General features: G+C 42.6%; 1 protein-coding gene across 1 annotated transcript in view; it reads right to left on the bottom strand.

Annotated features, from left to right (window-relative positions):
* The window catches only part of RP1 (RP1 axonemal microtubule associated), a 729,254-nt gene extending 713,012 nt beyond the window's left edge, over positions 1-16,242 (bottom strand). The window contains exons 1-2 of the mRNA XM_077271713.1: positions 16,144-16,242; positions 9,801-10,458 (exon numbers count right to left, since the gene is read on the bottom strand). Of these exons, the coding sequence (XP_077127828.1) occupies positions 9,801-10,445 (645 nt within the window). The 5' untranslated portion in view covers positions 10,446-10,458; positions 16,144-16,242. The remainder of the gene's footprint in view (positions 1-9,800; positions 10,459-16,143) is intronic.
* Positions 16,243-18,780: the final 2,538 nt, after the last annotated feature.

Below are 18,780 nucleotides of genomic sequence, written 5' to 3'. Positions count from 1 at the left end.
CCGCAGCCCTTTACAGTTTGCACACATTATCATCACTGTTCCAGATGGGGCTCACAATCTAAATTCCCTATCAGTATGTCTTTGGAATGTGGGAAGACACCCACGCAAACACAGGGAGAACATACAAACTCCTTGCAGATGTTGTCCTTGGTGGGATTTGAACCCAGGAGAGCCAGTGCTGCAATGCTAACCATTGAGCCACCATGCTACCCTTGTACAATGAAAGTGGTGCTACCGTAGAAGACCGGCTTATTTACAGGGGAGTGCTGTGAAGTCTGCAGCTTCAGCCGGGGTCACACAAGCATATATCTTGTCATGTGAGAGAATTGGATCAGTTATGTAAATTACACTAGGCTGAAACTCTGATCACAGTGTCAGTATAGTGTGATCCGATTCTATTGGAGGAGAGAATCGCAGGACAGGTGAGGTAAAGATGGAGAACAAGATTTCTCCATCTTCTCCATTATGTGAGTCTGCCGAAATCGGACTGTACTCGTATGCCATCCTAGCGCAGTGCAATTTTTATGCACCTGTAGACATATATGTGTGAGTGCGATTTCATTTACTTATCAACTCTCAGCATGCTACTATTTTTTTCTCATGTCGAATCGGCATTAGAAAAATTAGTTGTGCAGCAGTGAAGATAATGTATGCACCCCCTAGTTTAGGTTTATCATCACGTAGTTTTGTTTACTCATTATTATGATTTTCTTTCATAGTACTTTTTTATTTTTACTTTTACTTATTTTATTTTTTTTATGATGTTCCCCTAAGGGCTCATTCTCTCATGTGAGAAACTTGGATGAGTCTCGTACGTCAATGCCCAGTACTGCTCCCGGCACTCGGATTGGAGCGTGCCGCTACATAGCAATACATGCAGCCGCACGCTCCTCTCCTGAGTGCCGGGTGCAGTGCCGGGTATTGACGTGCGAGACTCATCCGAGTTTCTTGCATGTGAGTATGAGCCCTAAAGGTAACAAAGACCCTTGGGAACTTGACAATCATTATCGTAAGCTATGTGCTGGTTCTAGTAGAACTATGGATGCTGTTGCATGATCGCCAAAGAGCAAATGTATGACTGAATACCAAAAAATAGAGTTCTAAAATAAAGCCAATTAATGACCACAGGCATGACCAGAAATAATGATCAAAGATGTTTAACCCCTTCATGACCAGAGGTATTTTTGTTTTTGCATTTTTCGCTTTTTGCTCCTCTTCTTCCCAGAGCCATAATTTTTTTTATTTTTCTGCCAATATGGCCATTTGAGGGCTTGTTTTTTTGCAGGAAGAGCTGTACTTTTGAAGACACGATTGGTTTTAACTAGTGATGAACGAGTATACTCGTTGCTCGGGTATTCCTGAGCACGCTCAGGTGATCTCCGAGTATTTGTTAGTTTTCAGAGATTAAGTTTTCATCGCGGCATGATTTACAGCTATTGGCCAGGCTGAGTACATGTGGGAGTTGCCTGGTTGCTAGGGAATCTCCACATGTAATCAAGCTGGCTAATGGCTATAAATCATTCAGCTGAGGCTATTAAAACTAAATCTCCGAGCAGTCAGAAATACTCGGAGGTCACTCGAGCAACGAGTACACTCGCTCATCACTAGTTTTAACATATCGTGTACTAGAAAATGGGAAAAAAATTCCAAGTGCGGTGAAAATGCAAAAAGTGCAATCCCACAGTTGTTTTTTTGGTTTCCTTTTTAACTAGGTTCATTAAATGCTAAAACTGATCTGCTATTATGATTCTCAAGGTCATTACAAGTTCATAGACCCTAAACATGTCTAGGTTCTTTTTTACCTAAGTGGTGGAAAAAAATTCCAAACTTTGTTAAAAGAAAAAAAAATTGTGCCATTTTCCGATACCTGTAGCGTCTCTATTTTTCGTGATTTCAGGTTGGGTGAGGGCTTATTTTTTGCGCGCCGAGATGACTTTTTTAATGATACCATGTTGGTGCAGATTCGATCTTTTGATTGCCCCTTATTGCATTTTAATGCAATGTTGCGGCGACCAAAAAAACGCAATTCTGGTGTTTTAAATTTTTTTTCCCTACACCGTTTAGCGATCAGGTTAATCCTTGTTTTTATTGCTAGATCGGGTGATTCTGAATGCGGAAATACCAAATATGTGTATGTGTGATTTTTTTTTTTATTTATTTATTTTGAATGGGGCAAAAGGGGGGGGGATTTTAACTTTTATATTTTTTTATTTTTTTTTATATTTTTAAAAACTTTGGTTTTAGCTTTTGGCATGCTTCAATAGACTCCATCGGAGGCTAGAGGCTGCCATAACCAGATCGACACTGCTATATACTGCTATGATCAGATGGCCTGTATGTAGCAGAATTACTCACTTGCTATGAACGTTGATCACCAGGCGGCGCATATAGCGATTCGGCAGTGAAAACCATAGAGGTCTGCAGGAGACCTCAGGTTGTCATGCCAACCCACAGGTAACCCGCGATCACGTGAAGGGGGTCACCGATGGGCAGGTTTCAAGCGCGCTTGCCGGAAATGTGTGTTAAATGCCACTGTCAGGCTACGGTCACACTATCAGTATTTGGTCAGTATTTCACATCACTATTTGTTAGCCCAAACCAGGAGTGGGTAAGAAATACAGACTTGGTGATGTGTTTCTATTATACTTTTCCTCTGTTTGTTCCACTCCTGGTTTTGACTTACAAATACTGATGTAAAATGATGACCACATACTGATAGTAAATTTCAAAAACTGAACTTCACATCCAAACATAGACTAAGTGTGAACAGGTGCTGAACCTAGAGTCACCAACTCGTATACACTCAAATAAATAAGGCAGCACACTGCAACGCTAAAACATGCAAACATGAAACATGAAAATTGAACTGCTGAACTGTTATGGACCTGGTGGTTAGGTGCACCTGGAATGACCTGATGGTTAAACTAAAAGACAGGACAAGCTCTGGGAAGTGGGAACTCTGCTGACCGCAATCCTGATCCTATAACACACACACTAGAAATAGCTGTGGAGCGTACCTAACTCTCCCTAGATGCCTCTTCACAGCCTAAGAGCTAACTACCCCTAAAGATAGGAAAATAAGCCTTACCTTGCCTCAGAGAAATTTCCCCAAAGGTAAAGGCAGCCCCCCACATATATTAACTGTGAGTTAAGAGGAAAGTCACAAACACAGGGATGAATCAGGTTTCAGCAAAGGAGGCCAGACTTACTAGATAGACTGAGGATAGGAAAGGGATCTATGCGGTCAGCACAAAAAACTACAAAAAGCCACGCAGAGTGTGCAAAAAGACCCCCGCACCGACTCACGGTGTGGAGGTGCCACTCTGCAACCCAGAGCTTCCAGCTAGCAAGGCAATATCATGTTAGCAAGCTGGACTAGAACTTAGCAAGCACTAAGAAACATATCCAGTACAAAATGAACAACAAATGAACTAGCAGGGACTTAGCTTTTGCTGGAGTAGACAGGTAATCAGAAAGATCCGAGAGAGATCTGAACCAGTACTAATACATTGACAGCTGGCATGGAGTAACGATCTGAGTGGAGTTAAATAGAGAAGCCAGCCTAGCCGCAAACGAGGGCAGCTGAGGAGGCAACCTCAGAACCAGCAGTTCCACTCACAGCCACCAGAGGGAATCCACGGACAGAACTCGCCGAAGTACCATTCATGACCACAGGAGGGAGTTCGAGAACGGAATTCACAACACTGAACCTAGAGTCACCAACGCTCTGATTTTTTCCTATTTCTAGTGCAGTAATGCAGTTCAATTTTCATGTTTCATGTTTGCACGTTATAGCGTTGCAGTGTGCTGCCTTATTTATTTGACTGTATGCAAGTTGGTGACTCTAGGTTCAGCACCTGTTCAGACTTAGTCTATGTTTGGATGTGACGGTCAGTTTTTTTAAATTTGTATTCAGTAGCCTTCTGACCGAGCACTCCGCCTCTTAGCCACAGGTGTTTTAATCGCAGCAGGTCCATTACCCCTCCACAGAGAGAGAGGGAATGTTAGTCTAAGAAGAGGTTTCACATGTACCCATTCAGATAAAGATGTTTATTCTCAGCGAGGAAAGGAAAGTGTAGGACCTGGTATACGAGAGATGCCCTAATGTGGCTACCAGGTACACATAAATTGGCCATTTTATGCGCTAAACGCTCTCATTTTTTCATATTTCTAGTGCAGTAATGCAGTTCAATTGTCATGTTTCATGTTTGCATGTTTTAGCGTTACAGAGAAAAAAGCAGAGATGGTTACCTGCTGAAGCCTCCAAACAAATGCACCAGCAGGGCGCATCGGACCCGATCAATGATGGCAATACTGGATTGAAAGTGGTTGTTTCATCGGTATTTTTTGAACCTGTGTTGTTGCCATCATTGATCGGGTCCGATGCGCCCTGCTGGTGCATTTGTTTGGAGGCTTCAGTAGGTAACCATCTCTGCTTTTTTCTCTATGATTTTTTTGTCAATTTTCTGGACGATTTTTAAGTCCTCTTTGTGCGTTTGTGAGCTTTTACTCAATGTTTAGCGTTAGGACCGGCAAAAATGTAAGGACCCTTGACGTGGGTTGCTGGCTTACGTATTGAGGCCCCAATATAAACTAATACCTTACATACATTGATATGTGTTTTTTTTTGCACTTTATCTTGCAGGGCGCAGTCGGACCAAGATGGCTCTGTAAACTGTAGGCCTCTATTCACACAGCATGCATTTTGTAGCACTGGGCAGCCCGCCTGTATGTGCGTTAGTAATAGGCTGTAGACCAAATGCTCTGCATTGCTTGTGTGAACAATGCCACATACAGACTACTATCGCTTATCTTTTTGTGCACTAATGCCAAACAACCAATACTGGATTGAAAGTGGTTGTTTCATCGGTATTTTTTGCACCTGTGTTGTTGCCATCATTGATCGGGTCCGATGCGCCCTGCTGGTGCATTTGTTTGGAGGCTTCAGCAGGTAACCATCTCTGCTTTTTTCTCTGTGATTTTTTTGTCAATTTTCTGGAGGATGTTTAAGTCCTCTTTTTGCGTTTGTGAGCTTTTTCTCCATGTTTTAGCGTTGCAGTGTGCTGCCTTATTTATTTGCACATACTGATAGTGTGACCGTAGCCTCAGAGTTTAACAGTAGCATTTAGCGGGTTAACAGCTGCGGGAGGATCGCAATTCCTCCCGCGGCTGTTAGGGACACGTGTCGGCTGTGCAAAACAGTTGACATGTGCTGGAAAGATGTGGGCTCAGCGCCGGAGCCCACATCAAAGGCAGTGAGTCCGACATTGGTGTACTATTGCACCCGATATCGGAAAGGGGTTAAATAAAACCTGTCATCAGGATTTTATACTACAAACTAATCACATATATAAAGGCATTGTAAAGCTGAATAAATCCATACCTTACTTGTAGAAATATTTTTTTAGAGAAATCCATAATTGAAATCTTATGCAAATGAGCTGCAAGTGCAGTGGGGTGGTACATGACACTTGCTGGACTCCTGCCCACCCTATTCCCCGCCTTCCTCCTTCCTCTTTTGCCTGACTGACAGGCCACTCTTGTCTCAGTGACATGGTTTCTGTAGGTGAAGGAAAGAGGAATGTTGTGGATCCCGGGCACTGCCGCTATGAAAGGGTAATCTAGGCAGTAAGTATAAAAAACTTCCAATTTATTGCCAATAAATAAATAATAATAAATTGGATTTTTTTATATCTACCGCAAAATGTAACCTGTGTTAGTGGCAGTGCCCGGGATCCACTGCATTCTTCTTGCCTTCACTTTTTATATTCTTCTCCATTTGGTGTGAAGACAGCAGCCATGATTGGAATATATCACTCTTTACGTAGTTGTGATACTTACAACCTGTTCATGTAAGTGGTCAGCCCTCCAACTCACCCTCAGCTGTTGCCCATGGTCTTACACAAGGAGCGGCTCTTGTTTTTTATTTCTCTAAGCTTTCTGTAGGGAGATTGCGCACAAATGCCATTATTGTCTGGGGCAGTGCATATTTAGTAAGAACCTGATTATGTCATAAAATCCAGGCTATCAATCTGCACATGCGCAGTCCCAAGCTATGATGGCGTGAGCGAGAGATCTCACTAGGGAAGCAGATCAATGAAAAAGAGTGACCTGTCAATCATAATTAGGAGGCATGCAATGGGCGGGGAATAGGGAGAGCGGGCTGGTGAGCTACAAGTGCAGTGTCTCACCTTGCTGTACTTGCGACTCAATTGCATAAGATTTCTCTAAAATTTCATAAAAGATTTCTACAAGAAAATATGGATTTATTCAGCAATAAATCACCTTTAATTACATGTCATGAGTTTTAGGTATATAATCCTTATGTCCGGTTCTTTTTTAGGGGTTATATCCAGCTCTCTCTAGGCTTATGAATCAGAAGGGGAGTGTGATTGACAGCTCATGCTCATATAGGGAAGAACAACAATCAGTGAGACAATTTACCCTGTAGAATAAGCCCAGACTGATTAGGGATTTAAATCAGTAAATCAATTGTTATTTGAAATCTTTTACAAAAAAACCCTATTTATAATTTTTTTTTTCAGTTTTTCTTGCTTTATCACGTTACCTACAGATAATATAGTGCAATGTGACTAGAAGTTAAGGCTAATTTCACAATGGTGTTTTAAGCTCTATTTAACTGGTCTGTTAATGGAACAGAAAAACAAAACTGCAGGATATTGATTCAACCAACGACATTTAGTTCTTGTTATGGTGACTGTCAGTGGCGTACCGCCAATGATGGCAGATCACGTAGCCGCTATGGACTCTGTGAGTCTGGGGGGGGCCAGGTACCAGTGCTGGCAACCCTGCCCCCGGCCACCATCTTATTTTCAACTGTATCAGCATCCTGGTCCTGGATGCAGATACAGTTGAAAACAATGCTGGGAGAGGGAGTCATCAGCTGATGCTCCCTCTCCCATTATTCCTCCTTTGCTTCTTAGCTCTGTGACGTCTCAGTGAAGAGGGCATGATGATGTCACTACAGCATGCCCTCTGTGTTGAGCAGTGCAGAAGGTCAGATGACCATAGCAGTGGGGGGATGAGGAGAGATGAGTATTTATTTTTAATGTGGGGCCCATAATACTGCATGGAGTACAATATGAGGCCCATAATACTGCATGGATTTCATAATACTGTAGAAGGACTGTGTGGAGCCCATAATAGTGCATGAAGGACTATATGGGGCACATAATTCTGTATGAAATACTATATGGAGTCTGAAATACTGTATGGAGTTCTATGTGGGGGCCTATTATACTGTATGGAGGACTATGTGGGGCCCATTATACTGTATGGAGGACTATATTGGAACCATAATACTGTATGGAGGACTATGTTGCGCACATAATACTGTATGGAGGACTGTCTGGGGCCCATTATACTGTGTGGAGGAATATGTGGACCCCATTGTACTTTGTAGAAGAATATGTGGGGTCCATAATACTGTGTGGAGGAATATGTGGGGCCCATAATACTGTATGGAGGACTATGTTAGGCCCATTATTCTATTTGGAGGGCTATGTGGGGGCCATTATACTATTTGTAGGGCTATATGGGGGCGTTATACTATTTGGAGGGCTTTGTAGGGCCATTACACTATTTGGAGAACTATATGGGACCCATTATACTGTTTACAGGACTATATGGGGTCATTATACTTCTTGCAGGTCTATGTAGGGGAGGGGCCATTATACTGTTTGCAGGTATATGTAGGGGTCATTATACTATTTGCAGGAATTTGTGGGGCCATTATACTGTTTGCAGGACTACAGTTGTGCTCAAAAGTTTTACATACCCCAGCAAAATGTTTGCTTTCTTGGCCTTTTTTTTCAGAGAATATGAATGATAACATCAAGACTTTTTCTCCACTCATGGTTGGTGGTTGGGTGAAGCCATTTATTGTCAAACTACTGCGTTTTCTCTTTTTAAGGGTGAATACGTATGTCTTTATAGGATCTAGAATGCTACAAAGGCCTATATATTTGACCAACATGGAGGTGGGGGCTCTAGTCGATATTTTGCATTGGGGCCCATCAGACCCTAGTAATGCCACTGCTGGCAAGGTTTTGGAGGCTGACATTCTTATAGTAATTATGGTAATTATGTATGTATAGAGAGTTAAAAGGGTATTCTCAAGTTTTGAAGTATATTTTATATAGGGGATAACTTTCAAATTACCAGGATACCCACTGATCCCGAAAACCTGTGCACTGAAGAAGTGGTGGTGGCTCAAAAGTACTGCTGCTCTATTCATTCTTAATGGTACCACTCGTTTGGTTTTCAGCATTACCATAAGAATGAGTAAAGTGGCAGTGCGTATGATGCAAAAAATTCAGGTCTATTAAGACCCTCACTACACCCATGCTATAGGTGGATGATAAATAAGAAAAGTATAAAAATAGAACTTTTCTGGGGGGGGTTATCCACTCCTGTGTTTGGCTCAAAAAATGCATCAGAAAGTTCAAATGGAAAAACTACGGCCAACGAATAAATATTTAGTTTTGTTACGTTCCATTAAATATCACTAGGGTTACCCAAAGTAAAACTGCATTAAAAAACACAGCATAGTCTGAAAAAATCTGTATTTTTAACTGCATTGTGGGAAGTTTTATTCTCTACAGCACAAAATCTGCCCACTGTCTTAAGTCATGGCAAAACCGTAAGGCTGCGTGTCCACATTCAGGATGGCCGGCGGTATCGCCGGAGCGGCGAAGCCGCTCGGCGCTAAACCCTGCCCCCTTCTGGGACGCGATGATGCCGGATGTGTTAACTGTACACATCCGGGATCATCGCCCCCCTCCCATAGGGCCCTGTGTTATGCCTTGCGGGGACGCTGCGTCCCCGCAAGGTGTACGGACATGCTGCGATCTGAAAAGACGCGCAGCATGTCCGGAGTCGCAGGCCCGCCGCGTGCGGGTTTCCACGCATAGTGGATACGGGATTTCAAAAAATCCCCTCCACTATGCTGGAACATCTGGACGCTGCGTGTTTGATGCTGCAGCTCTGCGCAGCGTCAAACAAGCAGCGTTTACTGACCGTGGACACACACCCTAATAACTACGTTAATGGAGCAGCAAGACCTGGATTACCAAGAGTTGTAGGTACCCCCTTGTGATTTCAACATCTGAAACCACTATAGCAATGCCATTATTTAAAAGGGTTGCCTCATCTCCACAAACCCTTCTCATACACGCTGTTAAGGATCCTCTTTATGAACAGAGCAGGGAGAAGCTAACAAGCATATAGCTCTTGACCTGGCAGGTCCAATCCAACAATGTATTAGACGGATGGTCAAAAATTAAAAAAGTTACTAAACTTTTATGCTCAATGAAATGTGAGAGAACATTGTATTGATGCAACAGAAATTCATAGGCTTTCTATTGTATCTGCACTTCGTTCTTTGTGCTCTCTCAGGCATAAGTTGAGTGCTTTGGACTCAGGCCTTACACATTCCATTTCTTAAGAGATCGGTAGGGATCTAAAGACCTGGATTCCCAATGATCTACAGGCATGTAAAATGTCTACAAAATATAAAAAAGCATAAAAGTTTTGTTACTCTTTAAATGTAATGCTACATTTACATTATTCCAAATTAATGTTACTGTACGAACATTTTAGCAAAGTCTTATCCAAATTTATGTACCGTTATGTCCAAGCGATGGCACAGGTACAAGAAATGTCCTCTTGCTATTTGCAGTGGGTGACAGCTGTATTGTACAGCATATATCCCTCTGCAATGGCCTGGATCCCAGTTACCCCTTTCCAAATCATACTTGGCAGGATACTTTTTCTCTTACCCTCCTTCCATCAGTGCTGTAGAGTTTGTAAACAGGAAATTGCATAACTTCAGAAATCTGATCCAGAAATCCATCAAAGTTTTGTATTAATTTCTTGTTCAGGACTAAATGTTGTTTAATTTCCTTTTCTCCATTTTTGAATATTTCAAAGTTCTGCGAGCTTCCAAGCACAACAGTGTTTTCCCTTCGAAAAGGTGCAACCTCATTTTGTCGAGAAAGCTGCACAGCCCGGCGTCGAGCACTGATTGGCCTGCTACTTTGCCACAACAATGGCTTCTTACTTGCTCTTTCGAGGTTAATAGGCTTTATCTTTCTTTGATGGGAGCAAATATAGGATTTACCATCCTCTAGTTCATCCAGAGTGGTTATGTGGTGTATTCCACGAGGAGTTGTTATATTTCTAACTCCGAAAGGCAAAGGAACTTTCTTAGATAGGCTGTCCAGCAAAGCATCAAATGTCTTAAATGATCGGTTTGAGACAACCATTTTTATTCCGTTAAACCTTGGGTCTCCACTTTTGTAGAAACTGATCCTCTTGGTAAAACTTGGATCTGACATTCGCGAATATCGGTTAGAAGATGCTTGTGTACTGTCTGTGGAATTGGCTTTAGCAACTGAGATGAAGGATGATGTAGATTCACTCATTCTTGACTCCAATCTAAAAAAAATGCAGATGACAAAATAACACAGCATTAAATTCATGGCATTAAGATATCTGATAGGCAAGATAGTAATTGCAACAGTAGGTTTGAGGAGCCTTAATGGTCACTCCTGTATTTTTACATTATTATTTTTTTATTTATTTTTTTTTTTACAAAAAAAAAGGTGTTTGGTATTCAAAACATTATTAAAGGGAACCAGTAACCAGGCGATAAGAGATATGGCCATCACCTTTCAGGGCTGATATATTGCATTCTATAATGCTGTATATAAGCCCCCAACCCGACCTGTAAGAGAAGAAAAATAACTTTTATTATACTCACTTGCAGGGCGGTCCGGTCCCATGGGTGTCACTCTTCTTGGTCCGATGCCTCCCATCTTCTTGCAATGCCGCCCTCCTGCTTGCTTCATGTGGATGATGCATCCCTTCATCATCCACACAGTCTCCACAGTCGGCACAGCGCTCCTGCACAGGCGCACTTCTCTGCCCTGTCGAGGACAGAGCAAAGTACTGCAGTGCGCATGCGCCAGTGCTCTTTGACCTTTCACACCACCTGTGCACTGTAGTACATTGCTCTGCCCTCAACAGGGCAGAAAAGTGTGCCTGCGCAGGAGTGCAGTGCCGAGGAGATCCACACGAAGCAAGCAGGAGGGTGGCATTACAAGAAGACCAGCGATGCCCATCGGACCAGACCGCCCTGCAGGTGAGTATAATGAAAGATATTTTTTCTCTCTTGCAGGTTGGGTTGGGGACAGATATGCAGCTTTATAGAATGTTGTATATCAGCCCTGAGAAGGTGATGGCCGTATCGCTTATCGGCCAAACCTGGTAACAGGTTCCCTTTAATAAGCTACCAGGTCTGATTTAATAATTTTTTAGGTTTAGTTTTTGCTGAAATTGCTAACCAAGCATGAAACAATGTTCAACATGATTTACATTGACATAAACTAATCCTTATGTTCATTTACTTTATTATTTATTTTACTCGCAAATATAGCACCATTAATTTCCATAGCCCTTTACAGACATTATTGGCACCGTCCCCGTTGGGACTCACAATCTGAACTCCCTCTCCTTATGTCTTTGGAGTGTGGGAGGAAACTGGAGTAGCATTACAAAGCAACAGTGCTAACTACTGAGCCACCGTGCTATCCTTAATTTTTTTTTTAAATGTAGTGTTGTATTTGTAACATGCACCCATGTACATTGTGTGCTGTAATTTTAAAGCCATGGCAGTTAATAAAAATGTATTACAAATACGAACAAAACTGCAGAACACTGGATGTGTGAAGAAAGACCAATCATAAATAAGCTATCAACACACTGAAGCTGAATATAGAAGATTAGAATAAAAACTCTGAGGAGATCATACCCCTCCTGGTACACTTTGTCTGTCTCTCACTTCCTCCTCTGCTGCTGAGACTCTGTCTGCTCCTCATGCATCCAAGATGACTATTAAAGTGGCATAGGGATCAGTGAAACATACCGCCACGGCAAAAAAGGCAATCCTTATGCCATTAAGGTAACCATATTGGCTGAATGCCAGCCTCAGCAGAGGAGGCAGTGGGAGCCAAACAGAAGGCTTTAAGTACAGGACAGAAGCTTTTCACTTTTCAGTGCTAGGGTAGAGGATCACTTGAGGGGTAGGTTCATGTGACCAATTTCTCCACATAAGAGAAAAACGGACCAATTGTTCTGATCAGAGTTTGGGCAGAGTATAACCAGTTTTTCTCGCACGTGGATAGAAAATAAAAGTTTCTCCTTCTTGTCCTTACTTTCAGTCCGTGAAAACTGGACGGAACTTGATATTATCCAAGTGCGGTCCGATTTTATTCACGGACACATAGATATGCATTGATTTTGAGCCGACCCCTCAGATCAAAATTGGGCATTTCTCATATTTTTTTCCATGGATCACTCAGTACGAGGAAGACATTGGACATTTGCATGCATGAACCCTTAGGCTGAGGTATTCAAAAACTAGAGAGTATATATAAATGTCCTTTCTTCTCTGGTAAATTGAAACTCGTTTTGATGGATTCAACACACTCATATGTGGTATCCATGATTTGCCATCAATGAGATAACTCTTGCTGGACTCTTGCTGGGCTCACTGAAAAGAGGATGCAGATTAGTGATTATCGAGCAGGTTGGACACTCGGACGGGCTCAATTCTAGTACCAAGTATAATGTAAGTCAATGGGAGACATGAGTATTTTTCTGGCAGACCCTAACAGGTGGGCTGTGAAGGCAGCTAAATCACTAAAATAGATGGAAACAGTGCTCAAATGGAATGGGAACAGCATGGGGATGATACCTGGACATATCTTAGGCCTCTTTCACACTTCCGTTTCAATCCATCAAAATGTTGAAAAGACGGATCCTGTGCTGATTGTAAAAAATGGGTGTACTGGAGCCATATTTTTGATGGTTCCAGTGTATCCTAGAAGGCTATGTGCACACGTTGTGCATGTGTCTTCGCCAGGGTTTTTCGCTGCGAAAACACATACACAACCCATGATAAAAATAATTTAAAAAAAAATCATGATATTCTTACCTTCACAGCCCTTGCAGCCTTCCCAATGCTCGCGATGCTCCGTTCCCAGTGATGCATAGCAAGACAATGATCTGTGATGAGACCGCTACGTCATCGGGTCATTTCGCTATGCATCACGGGGAAACGGAGCTGCCGGCAGCATCGCGAGCATCAGGGGGCCGTAGGAAGGCTTCAGGGGGCCGCGCGGACGCCGGAAGGTAAGAATATCACAATTTTTTATTTTTTTTACTTTTTTAACATTATATCTTTGTACTATTGATGCTGCATAGTTTGCATCACTAGTAAAAAGAGATAGAGAGAGCGAGAGAGAGAATTTCCTTCTAGGAATTTAGGACCTGAGGGATGACGTCACGGCTTGTGATTGGTCGCGTGGCGGTCACATGAGCGGCACGCGACCAATCAGAAGCCGTGACGTCATGGAAGGTACTGAACGCGATCATTTTAAGCAAAGAAGGCTGCCGGTTCACAGCGGTAAGGTCCAGGCTGCGTCGGAGAGGTGAGTATATCAATATTTTTTATTTTAATTCTTTATTTTACACATTAATATGGATCCCAGGGCCTGAAGGAGAGTTTCCTCTCCTTCAGACCCTGGGAACCATCAGGGATACCTTCCGATACTTGAGTCCCATTCACTTGTATTGGTATCGGGTATCGGTATCGGATCAGATCCGATACTTTGCCGGTATCGGCCGATACTTTCCGATACCGATACTTTCAAGTATCGGACGGTATCGCTCAACACTAGTCATGACCCAACAGGGGACAGAACACTCACACAACGGGATGGAAAAAGGGAGAGGCACGTCCTAACAATAGGGAGCAAGGGATGGGGCACCTCCTAAACAACAACCTGTGCCTATCCCTAAGCTCCCCTAATGCCCTATGTGGGTCCTTCCCCCGCCACTGTCAAGGTGCCTAGTCCCTAGCTGTCAACTCACTATACCTTGGCTAGTGCACTGGCCAGCAAGGACGCTAGCCTCACCACTGCAGATGGTATCAACACATGGGGTAGTGACAAGCACGAGACAGACAAGGAAAGGTACAACAAAAAACTTAGCTCAAGCTTCTGTTGCAAGCTCCACACAGCAGAGGAAATGAAACCAGGACCTCAAGCAGCTGATACACTGATGGCACCAGAGTGCTCCCAACTCCTAGGCTGGTCTCCAGAGAAAAACTCTATTACCAACAGTCAGCTGAAGCATCATGTGGCTATTTAAAAGATAATGGGCCATCACTTACATCAGCTGACTAGCAAACACAACAGCTGCCAGCAAGGAAACTGATATTAACCCTTGCTGGACCAAAAGTAAAGACCACGTTTAAATTCAAGCAGAAGCAGAGCTGTCACGACTCCAAAAATGAGTCATGACAATTACGAGCAATATGGGGCCTAGAATTGTCGTGCTGAAAAATTACTTCTCAGACACTTTGGAAAAATGGCTATACCATTGGTTCTACGGCCAAAATAATGTAATGTCGAGCTGCTAATATACCTGTACCCAGAATGAAGACTTAATGGGTCTGACTACTATGCATTATGCACCACACACCATAATCCTGTAACTAAGAGCAGTAGAACCAGCATTATACTCATAGTTTCCAGACCATCTCCAGCTATCACTGCATCCAGGACAAGAGTAGAACTCATCGCTGAAGAAGATAGACCTCTGTTTCAGCCTCTATTGCTCTATTACAGCCTCCAGTCTACATCTAGAGACCAAGTTGGCAACACCATGAAAAAGGAAACATCATATTGATCACCCTAATCCCAGGTTTATGATGTGGGGTGGCACAGTGAACCATAGCTGGACCTTTCTAGTCTTCATTATAATTAAACTAACAGCTCAGCATTGCATTAATTTGGTGGTAGATCCAGTGGTATGGCCATTTCACAAAATGTCCCAAGAGTCATTTATCAACACAACAACCCAATACCACATGTTGCTTGTGCTATTGTGAGCAGCCTGCACGGTTTAAATGTGCCACCATCTCTTGCAGCGTCTCCAGAGTTGTCTCCCTTTGAGATCATTCGAAACATCATTGGTCAGCAATTGCAAAGGGAGCTGCCAGAAATGGATCTTGATGATTACCATTCAGTGTAGCACAATATTTCTCAGACAACCAACAATAACCTTATTGATAGCATGTCACAGTGTGTAAGTGGGTTTATTTCTGGGCATGGTGCTCATACTTGATACTGAATAAATTGAGATGTTTTGAAAAACTGTTTTCCTTTTCTTTCATCATTTGCATATAATTAACATGTCTAACCATCCTATGATTTCCATAACTCCATCATTTCTCCTTGTTAATGTGGCTATTTCAATGATAATGAGTGAATTTGTCTGTTTGCAGTAAGTGTTGCCACAGACCTTGGACCCATTATAGCTAGGGTGCTGTTGCAAATGGGTAATTTATTTTCCACAAGGACTGGTGGTCTGCATGAAAAAAAAATCGCAGCATGTGCCATTATGCTCTGGTTTACGGACTAGAATACTGTATGCAATGGAAGGCAGCTTTGGCACCAACCACAATGTGGATTAGTACACACAGAGCGAGTCGTGACGGCCATTTGCCGATATGACAAGCCCATTTTGTTTAATAAAGCTGTCTTATCCCAGCCTTAGGCTAGTTTCACACAAAGTTCAGGCATTATATTCAGTGGAGACATGCCAAACATAAGTCCAAGACACATGCCACAATATACCTATAAAGCAGCATATGTCACCATCTAATGTTATTGAAAAAAACCATGCTGTACACCTCGAGATGTTCGCCTTGCCATACAGTTGTGATATAGGTATTCCAGCTAAACAATAATGCAGTTCTTATCAAGTCTGCAGTTTGATTGGACTTGTAGTTTATTATTGGCTTCATAAAAAATGTTATAACTAAGTGAAATTCTCAGATAGCATTAACAAATTCTGTGTGCACAACCTCATATTCAATTTTAATTGACCTTGTTAAATCAGAAACAAATTGCCGTAACCCTCCTTTCCACTTTGCATTGATGATAGACTGCAGAGACGCGCGGCAACTAAACATATCATGCATATTAAAGTCACACGCCATTCCCCGCATTACTATGCATTGAGCAGTAGAGATTATTTAATTGAAATACATACCAGCAATTAGCAGCGTAGCTCATAATTACAATATATAGAACACAGGAGTGTGACGAGGGCGATCTTCAGGGGATGATTCTAGATAAACAGTTATATTAGTCTGCAGCCACATATAAATATATAGGTGCTTCTCAAATAATTAGAATATCATCAAAAAGTTTATTTATTTCAGTTCTTCAATACAAAAAGTGAAACTCGTATATTATATAGAGTCATTACAAACAGAGTGATCTATTTAAAGCGTTGATTTCTGTTATTGATGATTATGGCTTACAGCCAATGAAAACCCAAAAGTCATTTTCTCAGTAAATTAGAATAATTAACAAAAACACCTGCAAAGGCTTCCTAAGCGTTTAAAAAGGTTCCTTAAGGTACCGTCACACTAAGCGACACTGCAGCGATACAGACAACAATGCTGATCGCTGCAGCGTCGCTGTTTGGTCGCTGGAGAGCTGTCACACAGACCGCTCTCCAGCGACCAACGATGCCGAGGTCCCTGGGTAACCAGGGTAAACATCGGGTTACTAAGCGCAGGGCCGCGCTTAGTAACCCGATGTTTACCCTGGTTACCAGCGTAAAATGTAAAAAAAACAAACAGTACATACTTACATTCGCGTCCCCCGGCGTCCGCTTCCTGCACTGACTGAGTGCCGGCCCTAACAGCAGAGCGGTGACGTCACCGCTGTGCTGTGCTTTCACTTTACGGCCAGCGCTCAGTCAGTGCAGGAAGCGGACGGCGGGGGACGCGAAGGTGAGTATGTACTGTTTGTTTTTTTACATTTTACACTGGTAACCAGGGTAAACATCGGGTTACTAAGCGCGGCCCTGCGCTTAGTAACCCGATATTTACCCTGGTTACCATTGTAAAACATCGCTGGTATCGTTGCTTTTGCTGTCAAACACAATGATACACGGCGATCTGACGACCAAATAAAGTTCTGAACTTTAATCAACGACCAGCGATATCACAGCAGGATCCTGATCGCTGCTGCGTGTCAAACACAACGATATCGCTATCCAGGACGCTGCAACGTCAGGGATCGCTAGCGATATCTTTTGGTGTGACGGTACCTTTAGTCTGTTTCACTAGGCTAAACAATCATTGGGAATCCTGCTGCCTTGACTGATGTCCAGAAGGGGGGTGATGGTGTGAGGTTGCCTTTCTGGTGACATTGTTGGTGATTTATTTCAAATGCAAAGCACAGTTACCCGGAATGGCTGCCACACCATGTATTTTGCACCTAATGGGATCAGCATTTGAGTTGCAACTGACAATGGCCCAAAACACACCAGGATATGTAAGTGACATTTCCACAGTCAGCCCTGGAATTGCGGTCCATATTCAGACTATAAAATTTGCCCTTGTGAACACCTCCTTAATGAGATAACTCCTATAGTAATACAAACCACCTCCTTAAGATACAGGGATTTGTTTATAAAATGTGTTGAAGGCCTGTAATTAATCCCATGGCAAGTGGTGTTTCTCTCGACGGTCCTTTGTTAATCAGTAGTGCTGAGAAGGATCGTACAACATGCTCACGGCGACAATTCTCAGTGCTAGCGGTGATCTCATTGAGGTCACCACAGTTCATCGTCCCAGCTCACAGTGAACTGCCCGTGGGAACGCAACTTCAGCGACCAGCAGTAACATCTATGATGTCACCGCTCATTGCGCACACTGCAGCTCATTGTGTTATGGTTTTCAGGGAGAACAGTAGCATCATTGCATTGTTCATTTTGAAAGTGAGATGTCACAAAGATGGATTATGGTGTGGGACAGTATGGATTATCTTCACTTGGGACCAGGTGAGGGATATGTTTGTTTATTATTTTGTTTTTTCAGGGGACATGGGCATCAGAGGACTACAGTATCTTCACGTCCAACAGGTGAGGGATATGGTTGTTATTATTTTTGTTTTTTTACTGGGGAAATGGCTTCAGTGGATTTGGCGTAACGGTGAGTATAACTTTGTTTTTTTTTTATTTTTAAATACATGTGTAAAACAGGGTGCTTTGTTTTACCTCAAATAAAGAATTGTATTCTTGCTGTGTGTCTTTTCCAAAATTTACTATGGGGTTAGTAATTGGGGCGTCCTATAGATGGCTCTCCATTACTAACCCCTGGGCTTGCTGTCTTGTTGACAATACAAGGCTGATATCAACCCCACAAATATTACTCCACTTGCTAACACCACAGGGCAAGTGGGAAGAGTGAAGCTAAATGCCAGATTTTGCACATCTTATGAAAGCGCCATTTTTGGGGCGGCTGATGGCTAATGTTGGTAACATGTGGGAGGGAGGCAATATTTCTTGCCCCTTCCCAGGCTATTAATATCAACCCACAGCTGTCTGTTTAGCCTTTGCTGGTTTGAATTTATAGGGGGACTCTATATCACCTTTCTGGGGTCCCCCATAAATTCACCAGTAAAGGCTAAGCAAACAGCTGTGAGCTGTTATTAATAGCCTGGGAACCTTTTGGGATATTGTCCCTTTTCCCAGATTATTAACATCAGTCCCTAGCCATGAGCTTTCCCTCTGCTGGTTATGAAAATTATGCAAAAGCCCATGCATTTAAAAAAAAAAAAAAAAAAAACTTTATTTTACACAGGAATGACACAGCAGGTGTTGAATACAACT

Source organism: Ranitomeya variabilis, chromosome 6, assembly GCF_051348905.1.
Source record: "Ranitomeya variabilis isolate aRanVar5 chromosome 6, aRanVar5.hap1, whole genome shotgun sequence".
Classification (NCBI taxonomy): domain Eukaryota; kingdom Metazoa; phylum Chordata; class Amphibia; order Anura; family Dendrobatidae; genus Ranitomeya; species Ranitomeya variabilis.
Note: the sequence above shows the minus strand (reverse complement) of the source record. Positions and strands in the feature narration are given on the sequence as shown.